Here is a 19,276-nt window from a genome sequence, read left to right as displayed (position 1 = left end):
CCTCAATCTCTTCACAGAGGAAATGAGCAGCCCCAGCAATGCCCCTGGTTTGTGCACATTTCTGATTAAGCCACCTGAAATAACCTTTGTCTTTTGTAGATGTCACGCACAGACACTGCACTACATACATTTGACATCTACTTAATGAATGCATGATTGCGTAGCGGTATCCAGGTCTCAAATTGACTTTGACCTCATCCCAGATGCCATAACCCAAACATCTCTTTCAAGGTAAGCATTAGGAGGCATATGTTTATTAGAACTGAACTTGTATCAAGCTAAGATTAGCAAGTATATTCCTCTCCCACAGAAACAGGTGACATACACAAACAGGCAAGTCAGGGCTTTCTGCCTTCTCCCTCCTGCCAATCAATAGGTAGCCTCTTGGCACAAATTAGGCTTACTATCTGTTGGCATGACTTTGCATGTATCGTTTTTGGCTGGGGAAATGCTTATTTGAAAATCTCTTGTATTTGCTAAGGTTCTGAAAATCAAAACCTAGCTACAGTCGCCAGACAGATTACCAGTGTCAGAAGGGACAGCTGGAGGAACTGGCAGGGAAATGTTTGCAAGGTGCTATAAAACCACCATTCATGTGGGATTTCTGTCATAGGTAAGCAAGTAAAGAAGCAAAACCCTGTCAATGAAAGCCAAGCTGCAACCTGGCTGTGACTGCTTAGGTAAGGCAGAAGCTCCACCTCCTGCAACATCACTTAGGTTGCTCAGCCTTGCTCCTAGAAAGCATTTGCTAATTTCCCTAGGAAATGTAATCATTAATGAACTGGAGCAAAATTGCCTGTGGCTGTAAAGGGAATTAAGTAATCTGTTGATTGGAATTCAGCTGCAGTAGCAGGTGATTCCTATCGTAGTTCTCTAGAAGATGGCATCTAAACAAAAACATGCTGAGGTTTTGTGTGAGCCTTGCTTTTGTGCCACTGTGGGTTTTGTCTTAAGGAAAAGGCCTTACTTTCCTCTTTCATTACTACTTCGATAAGTGGCAATAAAGGATTGCTGCACCAAGCCAGACTTGCCAGACTACCCACCTCCAAGCCAGACTTGCTGCCAAGTGACAAAAAAGAATCCAACACAACTAGGATTTTGAGACAAGGAAACCTAAGACCCCAAACAGCAGCGGTTCTCATTCTGAAGGGCATGTTTGGTGACCACCACTCTTAAGTTCTTTATTGACATCCTTATGGTCTTTATTGAGGAATTTAATGCAACTGTGTGTTAGAACTGTCAAACATGTTAGACACAGTTTAGAGTAATGTGCAGGCAGAATGAATATTAGTGCTTAATATTTTTATATCTGCCTGTGTGTAGCCTCACATTAATTTAACTGAGCTTGTGCAATTGTCTCTAAGGCCAAGCCCAAGGAAGCCATATCAGTGGGAACATCCAGAACCCAGCATGACCACCATTTGCAAAAATGCTGCAGAGGAAGAAGGACATACAGATAAGCAAAGGGATTTCTTGCCTCCATAACTAGCAAGAGAACACGAGATGGGTAAGAAGCCAGCTCTGACTACTGTTTTACCCTCTCAGACACGCGAATTGTTCTGTCCCTTGCTGGATTATGTCTTTCTACAGACAGAAGCTTGCCAGCCAGGTTACAAAGACCCACATTCCAGGCTTCTCTCTCAAGATACAGCCTTTTCATTTTCTGGCAAGGAAAGGTGGCAAGCACAGGGCTTCCTTTCTCTTTTTTCCTTCTCTCTGAAATTTTTGAAAAAGGGGAATATGGGCGGCAAGGCATTTTTCTGTGCTTCGCAACTGTGGGAGTAACAAATGGGAAAATGGGACTCTTAGCCAGTGTGGCAAGTCAACAGTGGGGACGGAGCTGGGGCCCTTTGGTCCCAAGATGAGAGCAGCAGAACACCCTTTCAGGTTACTAGCAGCTCAGATTCATCATACAGTAGCCATTTCAGCAGCCTCCCTGGAAAAAGCCAGGGAGCAATGCAGTAGTCAGCAGCATGAAATCAAACAGACAGACATAAATACAAGTTATTCTCTAGTTTCCGAGGCATGTTTTTTGCCAATTGTACCTTTCACACCCTTAAATGTGCATTCAGTAACCTGCCTTCACCCGCACTCCTTCAACTGTGAGTCTTCATCCATGGGACATGTGTTTAGAATTTGGTCATGAAAAAATCTTAGGCAGGCTGGGAGAAATCAGTGGGTTACTTCTACCAACGGTACCTTTCCCTGGTTGGGCTGCAGGAGCTTGTAAGGGTTTGCCTTAGACTCGTTTTTTTTTTTTTTTTTTCCCCAGCTGTGTGGATCAGTGTTTCTGGTACAAAGATATATAAACTAGTTACTCACCCTTATGTCCCCTGCTCTTTCAGTGCCAATTAGAGCAAGAGACAGTGGACGAGCTAGAACCGCACCATCTGCACATGGGGAATATGCGGCTGACTCCTTCCTGCCATTTAGAAGATGGAAAAATCCTGGTGTTGAGCAACGATGGAGACTGAGGGTCTCACATATCACCTAATCTACCTAGCCAGGTAAGATGAGAAAGCATTTATTAATCACCCACTCAAGCACCCTGCATCCCACCCACTCACAGTGGCTTTTGGTACACTGCACATCACAGCCTCTCTGCCCTTCTTTCTCATTTGGCTGCTAAAGGGAATCTGGAATTATCCCCCAGAAGTAGTAAAAACACACAATGTCTTTAATGCACCTGACTTGCTTAGAGAGCAGATGCATTGCTGTGCAGCTTAGGAGAGAGACCAGTCAGATGCCTTACAGTGTGGACATCCCCCAGTCTGTCCTGCACCCTGTAACAGTCCCTTTTTAGTCCCTTTTTTCTTTTCTTTTTTGGTCCCTGTGACTCTTCCTAACCTCTATGGGACCGATGGAGGCCTTGCTGCTCTAGCTTGCAGTCAGGTAAGGATCCAAAGCGAAGGTGTCCTTTTGTTGTCATTGTTAAAGGAAAGGAATTTTTTCTTTTCTACCTAATATTTTCCCACATAGATTAGAAGTAAAGGTGAGGGCTAAGAGGTATGAGCAAAGTGGTCTCTCAGACTAGGGGGCAAGAGGTAAATTTGCTGAGCAGGATGGCAGGAGCGGTTCTGCTAAGTTCCCTTAGCTTTCCCACTCCACACTGTGCTATTAGCACGTGGTTTGGCAGAAAGGAGGGCTCGCATAGAAATACTCATTTTGATTTTGTTTTTTAAGTTGGGGCACTCCCCCTGTTGTGAGAAGTCACACAGACAACCCTTATCAGCACCGATGTAGATCTTCAGCACAGGGATGGCTTAATGGCAGGGGCCCAAGCACACAAAAAGCAGAGAACCACAGAAAACATAAAGGGGACACTGTCAAAACAGATGGAAGTGTGCTTTCTGCAGTGTGGCTCTCCTCCATCCGAGCACCATGTGGGCAGATCCTTCCCCTTCCCACCATCTCCTTGGCAATTAATGCAGTATCAATAGCAGGAGGAGGCAAACTAGGTGTTTGGAGAAAGCTTTTCAGGCTTATTTACATTCTGTGCTTTGCTCTCCGAACCAGGCTGGCCAACACAACAGCAAATTGCATTTCTGCTCCAAGAGACATAAAGATGATTGCCAGTGAGACCTGCTCTCCACAGACCTAGAGCAATTCCTCTGGAGGCCTCCTCTCCAAACGCAGAGCAGTTTTGTGAGGGATTGATGGCGATTGCCAAAACCTCTCTGTCCTGAAGCCAGCAAGGTAAGAAAGTTGACAGTGTTCCCTTTATATGTGTAGATACACAGAGTCAGTCAGGGACCTTCATGCGCAGGGAGGGGAGGGGCATTCGCTCTGATGCTTCCCTTTGAAACAACAAAAACAAAACAGACAGACAGACGAACAGACAGCCAGGAGTATTACAGAAGAGTGGTGCAAAAGCCCAGGGTAGCACACTCAGGTGCATCCCTAAGCGCACCTCAGTGCCAGGAGAGCACAGCCCTCCCACACGCACACACACGCACACCCCACACTACCACCGAGACGCTCCATTTCAACCAGTGTTTGGAGGTCAGTCCTTCCTCGCGATACGTAGGCTTTTTTTTCTCTTAAAATCTGTATATAATATATATATTTATATTCTGTATATATATATATTTATATATATATTTATATATCCTATTTACACATATTGCACACCGTCCTCTGGCCTCCTGCATTCCTGCCTGTTAGTGGAAACGTTTCCGTTTCTCTTCTGGATCTGACCCGAAGTCCCGGGACCCGATGCCATTCTGGAGATTTATTAGTGAATCCTTCATCTGCAAGACAAGAAACGTCTCCAATGTGCTGCTACCCTGAAGGTGACAGAGCTTCGGGATTTCTTTCCCCCTCAGTGCCTCCAGGTGCCTCCTTCATCCATGGAAAGTACTGATACCATAATATCTGCTTTTGGGGACTGGGAGGTACCAGCGGGGACTGAGAAGATGGGAGCCAGTGAGACAACAAGGGGCGAGCAGAATGAGGTACAGGATGAGTGACTCTCAACTTAGGGGACAGCAGCTTGTTTCTTTTATGAAGTGTTTCAAGCTGCCCAGCGTACAACTGGCTCTTCAGGCAATGGATACTAAAACTGCTGGCTCTGTGCTGTGAAGGGCCCCTGGAGAGTGTGTCCCCTTCATCCGTGTAAGCTACATATGAACCCAGGGTTAAGGGGAAAAATTTTGTATTCCAAATGGATTGCCAAGGTCTTACAGAGCCTAGATACAAGATGTGTTGTCTAATAAAAAGGTTTTGGCCCTCCAGAATTCTCTCCTTGACTTGCTTGGACCCCCCTGCGAGGTGAGAGAATCCATGGTATCCTGCGAATAGCCCTTGGGATCTGCTGCCCACCCCAGTGTCAGGAGACGGAGCTAAAGGGAGATGGGAGCGGAGGAGATGCACCTGACAGGCTGCAACAGATCCAGGTAACAACTGTGAGCAGGTGGCTGTGGCTGGGAGGACACGGTGACCCTCCACGCACAGCACCAACGGGCCGTGTGGTCTCACCTGGTCTAGAAGCATCACGGAGGATTTGATGATCTCGCGCCATTTTTGTAGCTCTGAGTCATGATACTTCTGCTGAGATTCTAGTAACTGGGCCCATTCTGTCTGAGATTGGGGTAACCTGTCAGGCAGAACATGAGCAAGAGTGAATCTGGGGAAACCATGGTCAAGGGGGAGCAAAGTGGGCTGGCAGGGGAGGGGGGCTGCAGCTTGCATCAATCTCTGTCTAATCCTTCCACCCTAAAGGCGCAGCATCTAGATGCACTTATTATTTTCCTAAATTGGATACCAATATTAGCCTGCCTTAATTGTGGTAATTAACAGCAAAGATGTGCCTTTTGCAGACGTGCTCTAGTGCGGCTGGAGCTGAACGCCCACGTGCCAGAGGGGGCAGAAGGCAGCGCGCTGTCACTGCTGGGGAGGTGAGAACAGTGAAAGGTGGCACCAGGGCCCCTGACAGGGACTGCAGTGTGCGCTGCCAGACAGGTACTAGCCTTGTGCAGTTTGTTTGGATTTTTTTCATTTCCCTAGACGTGCTGTGTTGGCCATCATCTTAATACCATGCTTTCTTCATTCTGAGTAACAGCAGCACCAGTTCTCTCTGTAGCGGCAGCCAAGTGTAAGTACCAGCCCCCTCCCCTCAGGCCTAATTAATCCTCCACAACAGGGCTGGAGGCTGCTGAGTGGAGGTGGCTCAGCGCAGCTGCAAAGCTGTCAGGCCACTGACAGGAGGATCCCCAGGCCTGGCTGCCCAGAGCTGCTGCTCAGGGCCAGAGGAAGGACGTCGGTGTGCCCGGTGCGTAGGTGGAGCTTGGCTGGGACGAGGCGAGGATAAAGCTCCGTGGAGCAAAGCGACGCAAGGAGCGGAGTCGAGGCAGAGAGCACAGGACTTGGCGATGGCAGGAAGGTGCTGCAGAGGCACCCCTCTCCCCTAAGAGGTAGGGTTGTTTTTGTCTGCCCCCAGCTTTTAAGACAGCTAGCTCTCTCTCTACTGCTTTTTCTTGGGCCTTGCTAGTTTCTAAGACAGCTAAATCTTTGTCTTCTGCTTTCATCTCTTGGGCTTTCCTTATCTCTAAGAGAGAGGGATCTTCGCTGCTTTGTCTTCTGCTTACCTCCTGGGCTCTGCTATTTCCTAAGATAGCTGGATCCCTCCTCTCTTAGCTACTGCCTGCTGTATACGCCTCCTAAGCTCTACAGACTGTAGTGGAGACTTTCAAGTCTCCTACCCTGGAGGCTAAGCAGAGCAGCTTAAGATGGCCTTCCTAGGGGGAAGGGAGAGCTCCCCAAACTCCTCCCTGCAGCGAGAGCTCCCTCAAGTTCCTTCTTTCTCCTAGCACTGTAAGTTAACAGCCTCATTGGTTCCCCTCTTACCTTGGCAAATGGGCAGAATGGGGGCACCTCTGCCGTGCCTTCCTGCCACGTGCCGTGCTAACTGCCTCACCTCCACTCCTTGCGTCGCTTTGCTTTGCTCCACGGAGCTTTATCCTCTCCTTGTCTCAGCCAAGCTCTGCCTACACACCAGGCGCACTGCGGTCACCTGCCTGTGGCCCTGCGTGGCAGCTCTGGGCAGCCAGGCCTGGGGATCCTCCTGTCCAGGGCTTGAGGGCTTGCATCTGCCCTGCCCAGCCAGCTCCTGACCTGGAGATTAAACAAGGACATGTTAAGTGTGACAACCAAAAAGCATTACAAGTAAAAAATGGACCCACTCCCAATGGTCAGTAATCCTAGACTATAATAAATAGCTCTGCTACTAATAAATGTTGCTTTCTGTGTCTAAGCAGAGAAGCCACATACTTAGATTCAGAGTGGGTTGGGGCAGTGAGTAGTCCCCCAAACTACTTAGTACCACTCCTAAATCTCATTAGCACCCAAAGATAATGTCCTCAGAGCCTCAGACTGAATGCTTCTGAGCACACCCCACCTTGGACCCAGCAGATGGATTTGGTCTAATCCACAGCAACTGCAGTTACAACACAATAAAGTTAACTGTGCAGGGGGGAAATAGGGCTACCCACCCCTATAATTACAGTACATGTACATTACAAACAGCATATAAGTCAGTCCTATACTGAATACCATAGTCAGTAGTGGTCCAAATAAATACCAAGACTGCCATAGGGAGATAAAGCAGGAAAAATCACTGACTGGATCTGTGGGAAAGTTGCACAGCTATTACCGGTAAAATAGCAAGCCTTCCCTAACAAGAAGTGGAAAGCCCATAACATAAGACAAGTAACACGCAAACTCTTTTGCTAACTATGTTTAAAGTCAAGACAAAGTCAGCAGAAGAGGGAATCACTGCAGCTACACAAAAGGATGTCCAGAAAGGGGACATAACACCAAAACACCATAGCAAAGGGATCATGATGTTCCCAATTTCAACTGCTGCCTGCAGAGGAGAAGCTGGTCAGGCAGGACACCTAGCATTTATGTACAGAAAAGGCATTCACCTAAACTTGCCAGAAGGAATTCAAAACGCCAAATTGCTGGTCATTATTAAACAGCTCTGGGCCATCAGGTCACCACTGTAAAATGCCATCTACCAAAAGGTGCTCTGGAGGGCACCCTGGGAAATGCTGGCTGGCGCTGACTGGCAGGTCCACTTCACCTCTAGACAAGATGGGGGAGTCTATATAATAAAAAACGATCCCAACATATACCTGTCAGCGTGCTTTCTGCAAAAGGAAATGGGAAATACTGCCTACAGCCTTAAGCTCTCCTCACCTCAAATATCACACACCCAGCGGACAGTGTAATGAAACAAGATGTTCAAAAAGCCTTGGGCAAGGCTCCACACTATCAGTTATTAGAGAAACTAAGTCAATCTGCAATGACATTTCACTGCTTACCATCTAGTACCCCCTCCAGGGAATGCTTAGGTCGTTATGGAGCACTCTGTCCTTCTAGTGCGCTCTCTTTTCCTCCTATGTTGTAACAACTTGCTGATAGCTAGACCCACACCTTTCAAAAATCTTTCAACAATTAATTCTGTCACAAGTCCAAATTCTTATCTGGGTACAAAGAGGTTTTTTTCTAAACACTGCTTTGAGTGTTTAGAGTTGAGCCATCAGAGAAGGGGAGGTGACAACCTTGGCCCAAGATTACAAAACATTTCTTTGTACAGCCTGTGTCCTCAGATAAGTGGGACCCTGCGAAGAAGCAGAGGTTGCCTTAACTTGCTCTCTTCTGCTGTAATTGTTCAGCACTTTGGATCAGGAAATACTGGGCAGCCCCATAGCTTCAGCTATCTACCCACTTCATCTGTTACACACAACAGGGAAACAATCTACCAGACAGCTCTGAGCTGTGGTGTCCTGGGAAAGCCTCTAACATCTGTAGGAAACATGCAAGAAGAGGCGAAGACAAAGCTGGTGTGACAGTACCTCTCCTGGAGCCGCAAGCCCTGCCATGCTGTGAGCGTCTGGGTAGTGTACTCCAACATCCAGAGTTTGTAGAACAGCATCATATTGAGAATGACCAGCAACACCAGACTGCAAATAAAGAAAAAAAACAGTTTACTGTGAGCACTGCTGCCCCACTGCCTGCCTGTCACACGTGGGGAAACATCCAGAGCTTTAACGAGGTTGCTGGGGCCCAGGTCCACGCTGAATGTGAGTGGGAATTTAATTTGTGTAAGGGCCAAGTGATCAGAACCCAAAACTTCACCATGTGGGAGAGATGTGTGAGCAAGGACAGACAGACAGGGATGACAGATGGATGAGACAGGCTGGCTGAGTGGATGTGCTGAATGCAGAGAAAGGTGGGGAAATGGGAGAGTAAAGAGGTTTTTAAAAAAAAAAAAAAAGACAGTACCTGAAACAGATCCTAATGGGAGCAGGGAAGAGAAAAGACGGAGTAGCTGCAGGTTAGAAACAGACTGACAGAGAACGGGAGAAACTGGGCTGAGCAGAGAAGGTTTATAGACAGTACAGAAGATAAATGGCAGGGAAGAGGGAAGAAAGGAATAGGGAGAAAAGACGCCGGAGGGAAAGAAATAACTGGGCTTGCGATTAACGGTGAAATTCACCCAGGAAAAGATGAGCTGTGTGTGGCTCCTGTGGACATGTACAAAGCGCCCATTGCGGGGCACTAGCACGGAAATGCACGTTGCACACATCCTGCCCTACCCGCTCCCACCTTATGCTAAGGTGGGAACACCACCGCAGGCTGGACAGCCACTGAGTTTACCAGATACTGCCACGCTCCTCTCTTCCCTCCTCCACCGCCACGCATGCATTTCCACTCTCTTTCCCAGCGCGAGTGGTGGCTCAGGGAATGGGCTCAAAAATAACATGCTCGTGCCTGTCTCAGAATAGTGCAGCTATTCTGCTGGAAGAATGGCCTCTCTATAACCCAGCTCAGGCAGGCGGATAGCAACTGGCCAGAAAAGTATTCTGAAAACATTACAGAGAGCTCCTTCAGCACTCTAAGCTAAGCTAGTAGCCTGTAAGGAGAGAGCATCATAAAGCGTTTGTGCCTTGCTACCCACCTGTCTAGCCACAGAAGAGAGCACCAGGCTGTCTACCCAAAGCATCTGTCACTTGGCTTGTCACATTTCTCCAAGTGCTCTGGGTCATTGCTGTAAACCTCTGCAGTCGTCGTCCCCGTTGGGAAAAGGAGATGCAGAAAGGTGCTCAATTTGAGACGGTAACTAACCTCAGTCTACCACTCTCAGCTTCTTCACACCTCACTAAAAAGTGAGTGGAGCTTAAGAAAAGAATGAGCACAAGTTCTGCTGTACCTCCGTGGTTAATATCAGGTTCTTAGTTTCCTTAATGATGGAAAGAAACCTGCTATAGCTGGCCTGCTGCTGTAGATTGTAGTTCTTCACAGCATTGCTCCGGCTACCGCTGCAGCACTCACCCATGAAAGCTACTGGCAGCCTGAGACACAGCGAGATTATAAACACTGCTGGGTTGTCCGCATTTATACAAGGGCCCCATGCCCGACTCACTCCGAGCACACATCCAGCAAGTCCATCGCTAGCAACTGGGAAAAGTGGTGGCAGAGAAAGGACACAAACTAAAGCATAGTTCTTGCTGCCGAACTAGTGAAACCATGCCAGTCTCTCTTGCCTCATGTGTTTCTATTCTTACTTTGCAGATAGCATCTTCAAACAGTCCAGCTCCTTTCTGAGATAGTATCTCTCACCAAAATCACTGCCCAGGATCAGACATTGCAAAGTACCCAAATAGGTTTTGGCAGTCCAGAGAAAAGAACAAACAGACTCACATACACCAAGCCCTGTTGTGGTAGCACGGTAAACTGCCAGAGAGCTTTGCTTGGTCATCTTTCATGATAATAGCTAGCTTGTTATTATTTAAGTTAGGAAAAAAAAATAAAAAACACAGTTTTTAGATGTCACTTTAGATGAAGAAATTAATCAAAACCTCTAAAATAAAAAATCCTCTTACTGCTTGTCAGATTTTGTCTAACTGTTGACTTGCCTCTCAAAACTGAGGGAAAGAAGAGACTTTAAAAAAAAAAATAAATCTGGAAAAACCTACAGAGCCAGCTCAGTGACTGGCTAAGCACTGGCCAAAGCTGGGATCAAGCCAGACGAAACAGCTGATGGAACATTTGGGGGAAATTTTAATTCATTCTTTTCTGCCTGTCATTGTTTTACTCTGCTGAGTAAAGCTTGGGACCAGAGAGGAAGTAGAGAAAAGAAAAAAATGGCACAGGGGAGTGCAGACCACCGGAAACATGAGAGGACCAAAGTAAAGGTAGAGCAAAAAAAATTACTTACACAAAACTGATGACGAGGAGCAGCTTGGAGACACTCTGCAGGTGGAAGCCACTGGGGCTCTCCTCAGGGATGTGCCGTGTCTGAGTGGAACCTAAGGAGACAGATGGGTTTGTTCAGGCTATGAAATGCTGCCCAAAGGGAAGGGCAACATTTTTCTTCTACCCACCCCTCCATCTTACTCAAAAAATCATAATGCGTCCATCGCTCTGCAAATCCCTGGCCCCTCTGCCCGTTAACCTTCCATGAACACAGCTCCAGTTTGTCTCTGGAGGTGTCCAGCTCTCCACCCCCAAGTGTGAGGTCCCTGCAGTCCCTCACCTGCCACATGCTTGATTCGGTGAGCAACCTCCTCGTCCGTGGGGGTGGTGACGGGACTCAGCACCTCCTCCAAGTGCGGCACCCGCAGGTGGGGATGGGCCCGTTTCCGCCGGCGGACGGTTGATTGCTTGCTCACTTTCTCTTTGGGGGATTGTCGGTGGACCTCAGCCAGGTATGTGCTCTCGGTTTTGGTCAGTTCACTTTCTGCAGAGGCAGCGAGGAAAGAAAGCATTTAATAGAGATGGCACCAGCCTTGCAAAGATACAAACCCCTGGCACGGCTGCTGGATGGAGTTCAGCTGGGCTGAGCACCCTGGTGGGGTCTGAGGTGGCTGTGCTGGGGTACGCACTACAGCTCCCTTACACCTTCAGCCAAACCCTGACCCCAGACTGCCTGCACTCCTGTCAGAGAGGAGCTGATGGCCAGCAAGTACTACCAGCTGCAGTGGCAATGACTTTGGCTGGCCCTGTTTAAAAGCCCCTCTGAAGCCTAGTCCCCAGAAGGCTGGCAGCAGCTACCACGCCGTTACGCTGCCTGCTTGCAGGGAGGCACACACAAACCGTAAGAGTGTGCCCCTGTCGTGGTCGCAGCTCCAGACCTTGCCACTCTTACCCAAATGACGGAAATAATCTTCTAGGCCGCTCCAGAAATTTTTCTCGATGAAGGATTTCACCAGCCCCCATGGCTGTTTTCTGTAACGTAGTTCTGTGGAAACCCTGTGTGGAAAGGGGAAAGTCACTCTCAATTTTGCTTTCAGGAGGTTACATAAATTCACACTCCTTTGTCAATGTATATATAAAAAATAATTATGCTCACACTTAGTTCTGACACGGTTTCAGCCCTTTCTGTTTCTAGGTGAGAAGCACTGCATGAAAAGTCCTTCCAAAGGCAGTGGCAGTAAGGCCTCAAGAGGACTCCCAAGACCTTCAGCCATGGGGCAGGCAGACATTCAGATTAATTATCAGAGCAAAACATAAACACCTCAGTTTCCCCTGGTACCAAATTCCACTGCTTGTCCCCCAAAGTGCTTCTCAGAGGCACATTCATTTAGTTTGTTTTGTATGGCAGCTGTCCCTGCTTCAAAGAAGGGGGCAAGAGAAGTCTGTAAATTCTTCTCCCTGATCCAAATGTAACTCCAGCAACAGAGAAGTGGGGCTTAGTTCTCCCCAGCCCCTTCTACCACTCCAGAAAGAAGCACTCCCACCCCCAGGTGACTTTAGATCATCAATAAAGCTGTTTATCCCACCAGCAGCGTACCTGAGTCGGCTTTTGTTTCTGGCAACACGAGTCAACGTGTAGCGGTTAATGGTGTAGAAATAATCGTGGTAGGGGACGTCGTGAGTTAGCACCTCTGCATCTATGACATAGCACTCGCTTTCTTGGCTGGCTTTGTACATTGTCTGTATAAAAGAGCATGCAAGGCAACCGTTAGGCTGGTCAGAACAAGGCTTTGATAGGCACCTTCACTAGCACTTCAAAAAACAGCTCTGCCACAAACAGGAGACCGTGCCCATGCACAGCCCCATCTCTGCAATTTCTCCATAAACAACTCGCCTTTTGGGCCGGCCTACTCAAGGAACCAGAATGTCTCGCTCAGGTGTTTCCAAGGACATACTTCAAAAGGGGCATTCAGTTCCAGCAGCTGAATCCCCAGTTTTTTGTCTCAGATACGCAGTTACACTGTCACACGAGGACCGATTTTGTGGGACCTCGTCTCACTGAACTAAAGTCTGGCTTGCCAGAGAGCAACCCCATCTAAAATGAGAGCTGAGCCCGCTCTGAGCAGAGGCGCTTTCTAGCCTGAATTACTCTGATTCTAAACAACAGAAGAGCACGTCAGACGTTTCTTTAAAAAAAAATGACATGAAGAACATGAAGAGCAGCAAGCTCAAGACAAGAAAGCAAATCACAGACCCGTTCCTACAAAGCATACCCCTGCTGCCCTTTCACATACCTGCGTCTCAGTGACAGTGGCAGTTTTGGGGGCCAAAGGGTTGGTGAGGGTAATGGTATAGAGGATCACTCTGGTCTGATTGCCATTTTCTTCCTTCTTCCAGGGATGAAAAATAATATCTGAGAGGAGAAAACAATATTCCATCAAAGTAACTTAAAGCAACCTCAGGTCAGTTCCCTAGTAAAAGCATAACCAAGCTCAGGAGAGTATTTCCTTCCCTCTAGAGAGCTTGGCTGCAAAAGTGCTAGAGCTCAACTGAGTGTGAAGGAAAGGTCTCCTGTACTAAACATGGTCACTGCAGGGATGAGGTGCATCCTCTGCCAAGATGCGATGGGAATATCTCTGCCTGAGGCTGTTTTCTGGTGGCTTTGCCTTGACTTGGCAGAACCCTGCAAGTCTGCTACTCAGAGGGCTAAGCAGAGCAGCTGTAGAGAGCCTCATTGTAGTATGGCTTCAGACTGAGATGTGGCTGAGGAATTAGAAATGTGGGGAGAATTTTCCCCTCTCTCAGTATATGGAAAGGGAAGGAGGCTGATGCCATCGCTCCTTTTGCAAACCTGCAGTTACAGGGAAAGAAGGGCTGCAGGATGCCCAGGAACACTCTGCATCATCAACTACACAGTCTGTGCCAGTGTCTGGAGTAGAGCTAGAAGAGCTTTTTCCACAGAATGTTAAGCCTTGAACACAAGATCAGGCCGTGGCTGATATTAAGAAAAAGACAGAGAATCTGATTCTTCCACAAACTTACTTAGGGCTCTTAAAAAATACACCCAGATAGCCAAACAAGGCTCATTCTACCTGCTTTTGATTACTGTCAGTACAGGCAGGTGCGGTCCCAAGACCTCACAATATTACCCAATCCCTCTATCATCAGCCAAAGTCACACCTGCAAGGCATGTGCTCAAGAACTAGAAGCTGAGCCCTGCTCTGTGCCTTGCAGGGAACACAGTCTCTGTCAGTGACTGGGCTTTGCCACCGGCAGCTTACCAGAGAACCGACGCTGTTCCATGAAGTCTCTCTGGAACTGAGAGTCCGTGAAAAGCAAGTCATACAGTTTGTCCACGCTGAAGTTGAACACTTCATTCACGTACTGACGGCCATTCAAATCCTCGTAAAAGGCCTGGACTTCACCTGTGGGGAAACAGGCCCACAAGCCCATGATTCTCTGTGCCAACCTCCCAGGCTGTGCTTTTACAGTCCAGGACAATATTTTACAGTATTTTCCTTTGTGAAGAAGGAACCCAAAGAAAGTGCTTCTATCCCTTTCCCACCACTGATCCCAGGACAATAGTTGGAACATCAGGTGGGGTAATTAACTACATGGCATTATTTTAGGGACAGCCTTACAAATATCCCACAGATTCACTTTCTGCAGCCCAGGCCAAGAATTCTTTGCATCTTCTGAACTCTTAAGGTCCAGAAAAAGAAAATTCAGTATTTGTTGCCCCAGGCCCTCACTGAAAGAGACAGGGCAAAACACGACACCAATGGAAGGGGTTTCTCCCTGCACACCTTCATCGTGGGTCTCAGACGAGTCGCTGAGCTCTGTGGGAATGTCTTCATTGTCATTGAAGTCCAGGGAAGGGGAGTTCACAGGAGCAATGATCTCTATCTTCTCTCCCATGATATTTGCAATGCCGAGGTCTTTTTCCACAGGACTCTCTGCTACTGCCTCCTCCTCTTCTGGTAGCACCCCATCAAACTGCAGCAAGGACAGAACATAATGAAGGCAAGACTAGCACCTAGAAACTGGTGGTTATTTCTGAAAACTATTTACATCTGTGGGCCAATTTTCATACCTTTGAACATTTGGCCTCAATGTGGCTGGAAATTAAATAATGGAGAGGTGGCAGCTTACCATACAGTATTTGGAAAACACATGGACATATTAGACCACTTCCTCTCAAAAACGTATATATGTATAATTCAAGCTTGGGACATATACAAGGCTTTTTGTTTGTTAGACAAGCGCACAAACAACACAGGTTTTGTCCCAGACAAAAACACTATACAAAACCAAACACTGTACAGCTAGGAAAATCTGAGTTCAGGTTATATTTCAACAAGGTCTGCCCTGCCACAGTACCATGAAGGTGCACACTGCTTCCTAGGGAACGACTGGAGCCAGAGGAGGAATTATAACCCCTTTATCTTCACTGCTCCATTTCTTTTAATCTAAAACTACATGTGGGAAAATACCCTTGCTGCTGAGAATCCTAATGTACTGACTTTACGTCAGGCATGGTTTACTTACTTTTCCTTTGGCAAATGCCATGCCCTCAAACATTACTAACACAAGGACCATGGTCAGCTACAGTGGAAGAGGAGCTTTAGGGCAAACAGTCGCCTTGTACATTCAAGCACTACCAGCGAAATCCCCGTGAAAAGGATTCCAGATGCCACTGCAGTGGAGGAAGGACGCTTACCGAGGCTGGTGCTTCGCTGCTTCCTGTAGATGTCAACGTGCTGGCAGTGACAGATTTCTTTGGCAGCTGAGGGCTAGCTTCTGGCTTGGCCTCCATGCTGCTCTTTGAGGAGCTGTCATTGACTTCATTCTCTTCCACAGGGATTTCTTCACAGTAGCTGAGACGCCACAGAGAACACACGTTTTTATGTTTACCCCTCTCAGTACAGCTACAGCTGGACACACAGAGCAAGTAAGAATATTTCTATGCAGTTTCCAGTGTGACCGGAATCAGAAACGGCTCAGTGCAGGGGAGATCAAGCCCAAACTTTTCAGGTGTTTGTACATAGATTGACAAGCATCAGCACTCATTGACCACGTAACACGCTGTCTGGCCCAGTGAATGGGGCATTTTGGCATTTACAGAATCACTCATCTACTTCAGCAAGTAGAGAGGCAACCATTTCAGTTCCTACTGATTTCCATGAGGAAATGGTACACTTTCAGCTTTTTAGCCCTTAATCCCTAAGGCCAAATATTTTCCCAGAACCCAAAATCTCTCACTGGGAACGAATTGCAGTTTGAGGTATGCCAATATATAAGGACTCCTGCTCTCCTGAGGCCATCTTTTCTTCATCACAAGCAGATTTCACTCCTCCTCACTCACCCCATTGTGTTGAAGTCATCATCAGGAGGCACATAATCTTCATCATCGCTGGTCAGACCTAGCTCGTTCCCATAACACTGGTGGACAAAGTGCCAGAGCTCCTTTGGACAGAGAGGCTAAAAGAAGGAGCAGAGCACAGGGTACATTTTCACCTGAGAAGACTAAAAGATAATGAATATGCCACACTTCACACTTAAACTGGATCTCACACTGCAAGTGTTAATTCAGTATTGCCTAAACAATTTTCATGTTTGACTTCTGCAGTAGGCAATGGAAGTGAACAGCACTGAGGATTTCTCGTTTTTCTCCTCCACGCAGCAGCTTTTTCTCGGTATGAGTCAAACCCCAAAATGCTGGCATTTTGATTGTCATCAGCCCATTATTTCTTTCTCAATCTGGAATTATGACTGTCAGGAATATTACATTTCTTGCCCTGAAAGCAGAAGCGAGAGGTTCTGACACATCCTGCTGATGGGAGGTGAGAACTTTCTGATGGACTCACCTCTTCTGAATTCCAGCGATGCCACAAGGTGGACTGAGTGTTACTGGGAGCCTGGCCAGCCCCATGGGCTGCAGGCATACGTTTATGTCTTAATACAGTGAGGCCAAGTTGGCACAGAGATTGCCCTGATCAAGTAGTAAGAGGCCCTTTTGCCAAGTAAGCCTTCACTGCCAGCTCAGGTTCTGCCCTAAAATCTGACTTTGTTATTTCTCCATGTCACAAGCTCAGGTTACCGAAGACACTGTCAGAAAGCCAACAGGAGGCTACACCCGGAGCAGCACAAGAAATGAGATCTCCCACCACTACAGTGCTGTGCATGTAATAATGTAAGCAATAAATCTGTTTTCCCCCACATGTGTTTTCTGCTGTGTCTCCATTTAATGTCTCCTCTACCACACCAAACCCCAACATATGTTGAGTTTTTCTCCCCTTCGACTTTGTTTAAATGAAAACTACCTAAAGATTACACCTGCTGGGAAAACTATCTGAAACAGCAACAAAGAGAAACATTTCCTGCTGCAGTTTAAAATCAAGAAGGGTTACTACTGGGAAAAGACTGTATTGTATCTCTGGTTAAAAAGAAAAAATGAATTATCAAGACCTTTCACAAAAGCCCAGCTTTTTACAATGCAAGTTCGTAGATTCCCACATGACTGCATTCTGGGGCCCTCAAGAAATGGGTCGGTGAACTCGTGATTTAAGTGTGTGCTGCATGGATGAAAGGAGATGGATTTTTACCCACGAGAAACTTATGACCAATGACAAAGATTTCTTGGTAATGAGAAAAAATAAACCTAGTGAACTTTTTCAGAGTTGCTGGCGTAAACTTCTTTCCATAGTTACTGTACGTGATAAGGCAGGAAATTTTTAATCTAGCTCCTAAAACTAGCAGTCAAAAGTATGGAAAACACTCAAATGAGAGACTTTTATTCAGAAACATATCCAGCTGTTTTACCTTCTTCCCCCATACGCTCTCTTTAATTCACATGTTAGCAGAAAAACCACGCTAGGCTCTTTCTCCCTCCCTCCTGCCTAGCGTGGATCCTTCATTTGGCAAACGAGCTCCCTCAGTGTTTCCTGCCTTTATCACTCCAAATCTTAGTTCCTGTTTGCCATGACCTTGAAACCAAGGGCACTGAATTTTGTAATAAACTTCAAAGGGCCGATTAAATTACAGCATCTGATAGCAACATGAGCTGCCCAATGCAATTTGATCCTTTGCCTACTAAATACTACCCCAATTTCAGGACGGGGCATTCTAGCACTTGATTACTTCAGCATCCCAGTATGGTATGAACTCAAGCCCTGAACATCTCCAAATGCTGACAGCCCTGTACGATCAGTTTGTGAGTCTTACTCCTGGAGTGAGGCCAGAAATACTCACTGGACATTGGAACAGATACTCAGAACCAAATATAGGATATACGGGGTCTTTGACATAGCAAGTGCATATCCTTGCTTTATTTTAAAATCCAACCTACTGAGCCTTTACCCAATGCACCCTGCACCCACTATCGTGTTTGGTTTTGGGATGTGCTGAACACATGCTTCTTTCCTGCCCTATCTTGAACTCCACACTGCTGAAGAACGGACGTCCTAAGAACTTCGCCAGTGCAGTGAGCTATTTCTGTTGCATTTTGAACTGCTTTCTTCTAGGCTGTTTCACTTGTATTACAGACCTGAACAATCTCCTTCCTGATTGCTTCCACACCTCAGCAGAGGCAAAGAGACATCTCTGTGTGTGTAAGATGTGTCTGTGGGTAGACAGAACTCCATACAAAAAGAGACACTTGCACCTGCAGCTACGTACCTGCTCCACCTAAACACACACGTACTTACTGTCCCTACGTCTTTTTTTTATGTATATATGCTTGTCACAGGTAATGTGCTTCTGCATAAGTCCACCACCTCCCTTTCATCTCCCCCAACACTGAGATGCTGGTCTCTGTACCTTGTCAAGGAGAGCGTTCTGCCAGAGTCTGAACATCATCATGTACGTCCTGTCTCGAGCCCCGAAGGAAGTAAAAAAGTGCTGAATGGGAAGAGATGGAGAGAAAAATCAGTTCAGAAAAGGCCCAGCAAAGGGATGAAGAGGCACACCTGCTTGGATCATTTTCCAGAAACAGCACACAGAGGGACTGAGCAAGGCACACAGCGCTGCTGCTCAGCTCCTGGGCACAGACTGAAGTCCATGGAGACTTCACGGCGAGGCTGAGCGCCTCTCAACCCACAAAGCTGGTCTGAGCACAGAAACAGCTCAGTTAGCTGTGTGCTACTACATAACCCAGATCTTCTACTTCCTCCATGCCCACACACGGGCTACATGAGTTCCCGACTCAGCTCAAGCCCCAGGTCTGCAGAAGCTCTGTACCCAACCCTTTTCCATTAGTGCTTTCTCCCAGGCCCCACGTACCACAAGCAGTCAGTTTGGAAAACTCCCATGGAGGTGGTGTTAACACACTTACACTCCCTTGCCCCTGACACCCACAAAGTGCAGGCTTCAAGGATGTACCTTTTCAGTGTCAGTGCAAACTTGGATGGCATTAGGAATGAGCCGTGCTGTTTTTTCCTTGGTCATCGAGCAGATATCCTTCAAGCGAACTGTCAGCTACAGTCAGAGCCATGCAGAGAGGGGAAGGCAGAAAAAGAAAGCAGGTAATGAGAGACACTGGTGAGAAAGACGATGGAAAGAGTGCTTTTAAAGTTGT

The 19,276-nt window shown here is 47.1% G+C and overlaps 1 protein-coding gene and 1 long non-coding RNA gene across 16 annotated transcripts in view; one reads left to right on the top strand and one right to left on the bottom strand.

Annotated features, from left to right (window-relative positions):
- Positions 1-2,541: 2,541 nt before the first annotated feature.
- Positions 2,542-19,276, bottom strand: part of GRAMD1B (GRAM domain containing 1B) — a 129,743-nt gene continuing 113,008 nt past the window's right edge. For 11 of the 15 annotated variants that reach the window (XM_040534034.1, XM_040534025.1, XM_040534027.1 and 8 more), the window contains 15 exons: positions 19,081-19,176; positions 18,520-18,600; positions 16,067-16,182; positions 15,422-15,578; positions 14,508-14,697; positions 13,983-14,126; positions 12,996-13,114; positions 12,299-12,441; positions 11,654-11,757; positions 11,042-11,245; positions 10,724-10,814; positions 8,788-8,799; positions 8,358-8,465; positions 4,978-5,095; positions 2,542-4,250 (listed from right to left, as the gene is read on the bottom strand). In XM_040534034.1, coding sequence (XP_040389968.1) covers positions 4,161-4,250; positions 4,978-5,095; positions 8,358-8,465; positions 8,788-8,799; positions 10,724-10,814; positions 11,042-11,245; positions 11,654-11,757; positions 12,299-12,441; positions 12,996-13,114; positions 13,983-14,126; positions 14,508-14,697; positions 15,422-15,578; positions 16,067-16,182; positions 18,520-18,600; positions 19,081-19,176 — 1,773 coding nt within the window. In that variant the 3' untranslated portion in view covers positions 2,542-4,160. Of the gene's footprint in view, positions 4,251-4,977; positions 5,096-6,273; positions 6,613-8,357; positions 8,466-8,787; positions 8,800-10,723; positions 10,815-11,041; positions 11,246-11,653; positions 11,758-12,298; positions 12,442-12,995; positions 13,115-13,982; positions 14,127-14,507; positions 14,698-15,421; positions 15,579-16,066; positions 16,183-18,519; positions 18,601-19,080; positions 19,177-19,276 lie in introns of those variants that run through there. The other 4 variants (XM_040534026.1, XM_040534028.1, XM_040534031.1 and 1 more) reach the window with 3 other exon arrangements.
- On the top strand, positions 4,752-5,830 carry LOC121058468. The gene is made up of 3 exons (XR_005814205.1): positions 4,752-4,895; positions 5,319-5,593; positions 5,716-5,830. It is a non-coding gene; the product is annotated as an uncharacterized LOC121058468 (long non-coding RNA).

The sequence above is a fragment of the Cygnus olor genome, chromosome 22, assembly GCF_009769625.2.
Source record: "Cygnus olor isolate bCygOlo1 chromosome 22, bCygOlo1.pri.v2, whole genome shotgun sequence".
Taxonomy (NCBI): Eukaryota; Metazoa; Chordata; class Aves; order Anseriformes; family Anatidae; genus Cygnus; species Cygnus olor.
The sequence above is the reverse complement of the archived record's forward strand: the minus strand, read 5'-3'. Positions and strand labels throughout refer to the sequence as shown.